A 7,684-nucleotide genomic window follows, 5' to 3' on the forward strand; every position below is an offset into this window, starting at 1 on the left:
ATCCTATCTGGTCCTAGTACTATGTTATTTAAAAGGCGGCTAATAGTTCTAGCCATTTCTTTAGTTGTTATATTACTATTAACCCTTAGGTAAGTTACTGGTGCTTCACCTATAATATTGCTAAGGTCTGCTAAAGCTAGTTAAGGGAAAAAAATTTCTGTAAGGATCTTTGCCTTTTTATTATTGTTACTTATAGCTAGTGATTTACCTAGTCTTTGTAGGGGCGGAAGGTATAGGTCTTCTACTAGACGTCCCGCCTTTTTCTTTACCTATTTCGCTATTTTTTAAAAACCTTTGTTATAGGGGAGGCTTGGGTTAGTAGTATGCTTATTTATAAACCGTCTCCAGCTATTCCTTACTTCTTTTTTTAGGGTATTCTTTAGCTAGTTTCTTATGTCTTTATATTATCTCTTGTCTTTAGGATTATAGCTGCTTATATATTTTCTTCTTACTTATCGTTAGCTAGTAATAAGAATTATATATTGTGCGGACTATACGTGTTACGTATAGGGGCCTGGTTTTAAGACCGGGCAGTGCTCTTCTAGCCCATTTTTAATTACTGCCTAGATCCTTTCTAGTCTTTGGTTGATTTCCTTAGGGGTAGCTAATAAGCCTTGCTTGTTTAGTATTGGGTGGATTTCTTCTAGGTCTTAAAGTTGTTATTTAACTATATTAAGGAAGCTATCTATCTTAAGCTTTCTTATTGCGTATCTTTTACTATTTAGTTACGCCTTAATATCTAGATCTAGCTATATTTGGATAGGGATATAGTTTAAGGCAAGTGCCTATTCTTCTTTAGGTTTATACCTTTCAAGTCTCTAGTATAGGCCTTCGTCTATAAATATAAGGTCAATTATACTTTTAGCGGTGCCTTATTGCCATATAATTGCTCCTAGGGGGGTAGCTAGCTTAAGGCCCCTAGTGTCTATAGCTCTTAGTAAACACTCTGCCTATTATTTAGCAGCAATATAGATACCCCCCTACCGTAGGTAGTAGAGGTTTATATCTCCTAATAGGATAAACTCTATGCCTTTAGTTTCTAGTAAGCTTATTGCTAATATAATGTTCTCTATTTATAGGACCCCTTTAACCCTAGGGTTATATACATTAATAATCTATACCAGTCCCCTATATGTCTAGATTGTTATTACTGCAATATCTAGGTTAACTGCCTACTATAACTATAAGGATAGGCTAATAGCCTTGCTAATTATAAAGTATACGTATATAGCTGCTTTTGGTTCGTATAGGAGCTAGAATCCTTAGGGGCAGTATATTAATTATATGTAGGCATTATAATACGGCTCTTATATAGTAAGGATATAGTATTTCTCTAGGTCTAGGCTATTTAGTAAGGGCTTTACAAGACGGTGGTTTATATTACTATAGTTATACTATATAATAGATAGGTAGCGGATCCCTAGCGAGGGTCCTTTACCTCTCCTTTATTCCTCGCTTCTTCTATTTCTACTTTCTCTAGGACATTTAGAACTTCTATCTCTTATATCTATACCCTAGTTACTACTTATTTTATATAGAGCTTTCTATTCCCATATCTTATATTCCTACAGTCGTTGAAATCGGACTCTGCACCTGTACGTGGTGACGGCTACGAACCTGGTCTTTAAAGTTCAGATCTAGAGCCAACGCAGAGACGTCGCACAGCGTGCGGACAGGACCGGTGGTGGTTGTAGGCGTTGAGGGCGGTGGTGAAAAATTTTCAGATGGTGAGATCTTGAAAACCACTACTGTTGGCTCTCTATAGTACGATGACTACTACATTCTCCTATCTAGGGCACCTATACGATCTAACATGGATGCACAGTATTCGATATTATCCCCCGTCCCCCAGTAGAAAGCATTAACGACCTCACATCAACAAATAAGTAAACGCGAACGAATAAACAAACGAGCAAATATACGGCCCCTCCTAACCCCTAGGGCGATCGCCCGCGGAGCATATAGTCACTCGCCGTACTACTGTAATACTACTAAAAGCAGCAGCTGGATAACCCCGTACGGTTTTCCTTATCTCCTCTTAACGGAGTAGTGCCCTTAGAGAGGGCTTAGTGACTGGGGCCTAGGCACAAAAGATACCCAGATACACACACATACATCCCGCTTTTATCTTTCAGTATTAGGATAGTAGAACGGATAAATCCCCCTTACGCCTTTAATAGGCCTTAGGGGGGGGGAGGCATGGCGTATATAGCAATGGTTAATAAGAGACAGTATATAGGGGGTGGTTAAGATACGGGGCACAACTACAAGCGTACAGCAATCGATCGGCAAGGCCTAGCTAGGACGTAGTGAACCCTAGCTCTGGATGAGCTAGAGAAGGAAGTAGTAGTTTTTAAGGAGTTTGAAATATCTAAGGAGGAGGACGTAGCTGTAGGCCCGTAGGGCCGCGGCTACGTGCAGGCATAGCAATTTGGGGTTTTTCATCCTACTGAGGTGGCTTATAGGGTTTTTCCTCCCCCAACATATTAGGGGTTTTCTTCCTGTAAATTTATAAGTTTCCCCTGTGTACGGAGTAGTCTGCGTAGGCCGCATAGGATCCGTATCAGACGTTAAGCAATGAATAAATTAATTAAATATATTCCTACTAGCGCTTCTATATCTAAATCTGTTATTATCTCCGGTTCTTCCCCTATTCTTGCTAGTTAGCTATATACCCTTTAAGAGTCGGCTATAAATATTATATTTGCCGCGTTAAGTCTAATTCTTAATTGTCCTAGTCTTAAGCTTGCTATAGCTGTCTATAAGGGTCTTCCTATAGGGCATCCTCTCCCTTATATTCCCTATAACCCTTATATCCCTATATAGTCTAGTAATATTGCGCGGCATTGCTTCTAGCCCGTTAAGGCTTGGGATAGCTAGCCTAGCCCCCTAGTATTAAAGGTAGGAAACGCTAAAAAGGCACCTACGCCCCCCTAGCTTATTGCCTATTATTTCCATTCGTATAACCTAGCATATAGTTATTCCCGTAGCTGTTAAGCCCTTACCTTCCATCTCCTATATTTAATATAGTTTTCTCTCTCCTACGCCTTATATATGCTTTAGTAGCAGTTTACGCATTTTATTTAGTCTTAATTTAAGTAATATCTTATATTATGGGGGCCTATACAGTGGCCGCAGCACACCTATACTGTGTATGTGGATTAGGTATGTCCCTATTATATATAACGATAGCATTATTCTAGGTAGAGTCTATAGTTATAGAGCCTTATATTGTATATAAGGCCATTTATAATAATACCTTTTTAGATAAGGAGTTTTTATATTTCTAGTATATATATACTAATAATAAGGGAGCTATATGTTTAACTGGCGCCTCCCTAGCAAGTCTCTAGCGACCCTTATATTCTTTTATTATTCTTATTATATACTTAGTTTACATTTTCCTGTTATAGCTATTAAATTTAGGTAATCTTAAATCCTAGTATTATAGTGGGGTAAAATAGGCCACTACTTAGTGCCTTGGCATTTTCCTGTATATATCGAGCCTTCGGCTTCTCTCCTTTTCTCTATTACGACCTACCAAGAATACATTCTTTCCTTTCTTCTTACTAACTGCTTTCCTACTAATTGATTACGACTGACAACCAACCGACCAACAGATAGACAGCACTGTAACTTTCCTATCTAAGAGTGGTCGTACCCTCCTATATATTTTATAGCATTCCACGTAGGGACGACGGCAAGCTCTTTGGATTAGAAGTCTGGCATTTTACATATAACTATATACACAGGAGATATACAGGAATATACTACAGCTATAGAAGAACCGCTAGCTGCAGAAGAATAACTAGCTGTAAAAGAACCGCCAGCTAGACCAACGAGATAGCAGAAGTAGAAAACTAGGCAGTATTAGACAGCGAGGGGAACCAGGTAGTCCCTAAATAGAAAGATAGCGGAAAAGACGGACATTAGACTTAACGTATAGGCTAAAGAGTGGCAATAGGAGGCAAAAGAGTGTTACGGAAATTATAAGTAAGAACGTCTAGCGAACAGGCGAGCCAATTAAACGACTTTAACCGGTTGGAATTACCCAATATTTCTACTACCCGCGCACGAGCATGGCTAGAGCTTTATTAAAGATGCAGAGACAACAAGCTAAGAGCCAATTAATTAGATGGAAATAAGATCTAAGGCATCTAGCGGTAGAGGAAGTTAGCGCTGCCCTTTAGGAATAGAAGAGAGAATACTAGCTAAGGTCGCGAGTATACGAGATTAGATCTGCCCTTAAAAGCTTCCTATTCTAGCTTAGCTTTATCTTCTTTCGAGTTATCTAGATTATGTTAGCGGCGGCTGCAGAGGCGTTCCATAAAGAAGTAGATATAGGTAGAAGCGTAAGACTTAGCAGCACCCTACCGCGCGGAATGATAGTAGGCCGAAACGGACGAACGTATTGAGACCCGGTGATAACAGATAATAAAGACTCTATGCTTTCTTAGGGAGACCCCCCCTTAGGCGTTAAAAAGCAGGTGCCTTCCGTTAGGGACGTAGATATATAAGTAGACTAGCCGCAGTATATACGTACTAAAGTACCACCAGGACAGCTATCTGGGACACCCGCTATTAAGACTACGGCTATGCAAGCAGACCTACCGTAGCGTTTACCTAGAACCGATAACTATTAGTAGATAAAGAATAGGAGCCGTAAGGATCACCTATAAGCTCCTAAGGAAGCTCTAAATGCACTATCCTATAACTAGCAGTCGACGGCTTAAGATAAGATCTATGTTATGGTTTAGCCTATGCTAGCCCTAGGAACTGCTAGAACTCCATACTTTACAGGACAGAACGTGTTATAGTTTATTAAGCAGTACAAACGGCTATACGTCCGATACCACGTAATAAGTAAGGAGAAGCACTAGGGCCTTCTGGAGTACTGCGATTACTAGATAGGGATGTAGATCCAAAGCTTACCTAAATTTATAGCTAGTAACTAAACGGAGCTTATAAGAAAGCTTAGGGCAGAATACTAAGAAAGTGACTAATTTCGATAAATAGAAACGGTAGAATTCTTAAAAGCCTATATATAGCAGTATAGGGACAGTCCGCTAAGCAGCGTACGTAAGTACTGTAGGTAGTTTATACTAATCTCCTAAAGGGTTACAGAGGCAGGCAATCTAGGGAACGCTTAGCAAGGGTACTGGTTTATAAAAGGACTTCCGCTTAAATATTAAAGGTATGCTATAGCCAAAACGGGAGCTAATCTAGATAGACGAGAGTCCTTTAACTTCTATTAGTTACAGAAAGCTATAGAGGATAGGCTTAGTTTATATAAAGGCGCAGATCGTCTATTAAAAATGGACCCCGAGGAGCAGAGCCTTTATTAGCTAGTTAAGCAGTTCCGTAATTAGCAGCCGGTTATAAGTAAAGATACTGCCCTGCAACTACCTATAATCTTTTAGCTAAATAAGACAGCTGACGCCTATTAAGTTAGCCAGGAAACTGTGAAGGCTCAGTCAAAAGAACAAGAATCTATTGGTAGCCAGTGAACGAGAATTCCAAGACGAGGTCTGGAAGAAGGTCGAGGAAAGGACACGTCTATATACATGGCGCCAAGGCTCGGCCGAGCCCCTGACTAGGGTCTGTATCAGTGCCGTAACATCACCCCCCCCTTCAGTAAAGCCTGCCCTCAGGCTTTGTAGTTNTTCCCCCGGTCAAGAAAAAAAATTACAGTTTTCCTTCCTAGCCATAGATCTATTCCAAATAGTCGCTGCAGGTAGAGCAGCAGAGGTCAGTCAGCTGCAGGCAGAGCAGTAGAAGTCGGTAGCAGTACGGTGCTAGCGTCGGGCCGTACGGCACTAGTCCTAACGTCGGGTTGATACGTATGGCAGTCCTGCAGTTCCGCCGCCATATAGCCCGGCCCGGGCCAGTAATACGTATCGCTAGGAGCCTTCCGTTCTTTGTCGTTCCTCCTAGAACTCTATTNTCTCCTAGCTCTCTATCCCCCCTTTTGAAAAGGCTCGCCCCGAGCCGTCAAATATCCCCCCCCGCGGGGGCCCCCCGGGGTCGGCCGGGTCGAAAGAGCGAAGGGTCAAAGGAAAAAAATTTGGGTAGATATTGTCTCGTTAGGTAGTCCGTAGGCCTTGTAACCGCAGGCATATCGGCACGGTCGTCTGGTCGTGATAGCAGGTCGAATATTCGGAGCTCGGTCTATCAGTCGGTCGGTAGATCGTAGGCGTATCGGCACGATCATCTGGTTCGTAGCAGTACGGTGCTAGCGTCTAGTCTTTGGTCCGTGGCAGTACGGTGCCAGCGTCTGGTTCTTGTTCTTAGCAGTACGGTGCCAGCGTCTGTCTTCCGTAGGCGTATCAGCACGGTCGTTGTCAGGTCCTTCCATAAGCGTATCGGCACGGTCGGGTAGTAGATAGATAATCGAGCAAGATCGGACGTGATGTGCTGCACTACGCGCTCTATAGCAAGGGATAGGTCTAGGTCTAGTTCTCGCACTCCTCTGAGTGGCCGGCTAACTCCTTTCCAGGCTCTTACTGGAACACTACGCGTCCGGATCGTAATGTGCTTTCTCCCTTACTATCTTAAGCTGTAGGCGTATCTTTCCATATCTTTATTTTGATCGTCTAGGAATAGCTCCTGTCGGTCGGTTGTTCGGTCGGTCGGGTGGGGTCGCAGGCGTATTGGCGCGATCGGTTGTCTGGTCCTTGGCAGTACGGTGCCAGCGTCTACCGGGTCGGTCGGGTCGTCGGTCCTCTAGGCTGCAGCGAACGTATTGCCACTTGACTTGCCTAAGCAAGCGTCAGCGCGTTCGTCGCAAGGTAGAATTGTTGTTGGTCTTAGAATAATGTGAAGGCTCAGTCAAAAGAACAAGAATCTATTGGTAGCCAGTGAACGAGAATTCCAAGACGAGGTCTGGAAGAAGGTCGAGGAAAGGACACGTCTATATACATGGCGCCAAGGCTCGGCCGAGCCCCTGACTAGGGTCTGTATCAGTGCCGTAACAGAAACGGACCTAGAAAGGTTTACAACGCTATTAAATCAGGCTACAGTTTAAAGCCTAGTATAAGGATATGGCCTAGCACTAGGATACGAAGACTGGCAGAACAGCACTTAACCTTTATAGGACTTTTAATATCTATAGGACTCTTAATATCCGCAGAACTCTTAATATCCGTAGAACTCTTAATATCCACAGGGTTCTACCGCCTTTAGATAGCCGTAACGGGACGCACGGGGTATATAAGGACAAGGCTAACGGACCTGTTTTAGATATAGAGGAAGTTACCGTTTTACCGAGCACGAATATTAAGGCTTAAAGGATCTTATTTAGTAAGGATTTATATATCTATTTAATTAAGGAAGACTAGTAGCTAGAATATACGACCGACCTAGACCTAAACTACCGTGGCTCGGCAATAAGGGACAATTAAAAAACATTAAGAACTGGCTCCGTATGTACTAAGGAGTAGACCTAGATAGACTAAAGAAAGAACAGACGTAGTAGCGGGCCTTCTATGACGGAGCAGCGCTAAAAATTAGTGACGAGAAAAGTATAAACTGGGGGGACTACTATTAGAATCGCCTAACCCTTAAAGATAGCCGTGCAACTAGGACAGCTGTAAAGCCGTAGGAGAATAATATAAGGCCAGGAGATTATATCCAGATTAGGTTACGGCCTACGGATAAGGCAGCTAAAGCTAGGGAAGACTATTAT

The 7,684-nt window shown here is 42.4% G+C and overlaps 1 protein-coding gene across 1 annotated transcript; it reads left to right on the forward strand.

Annotated features, from left to right (window-relative positions):
- Window positions 1-5,703: 5,703 nt before the first annotated feature.
- Window positions 5,704-6,012, forward strand: K441DRAFT_665829 (uncharacterized protein; the record flags this gene model as incomplete). The annotated part of the gene is made up of 1 exon (XM_067649554.1): window positions 5,704-6,012. A coding segment is annotated over exon 1 (150 nt), but the record flags the coding sequence as incomplete, so codon positions are not given.
- Window positions 6,013-7,684: the final 1,672 nt, after the last annotated feature.

This window comes from Cenococcum geophilum (assembly GCF_001692895.1).
Source record: "Cenococcum geophilum 1.58 unplaced genomic scaffold K441scaffold_46, whole genome shotgun sequence".
NCBI lineage: Eukaryota > Fungi > Ascomycota > Dothideomycetes > Gloniales > Gloniaceae > Cenococcum > Cenococcum geophilum.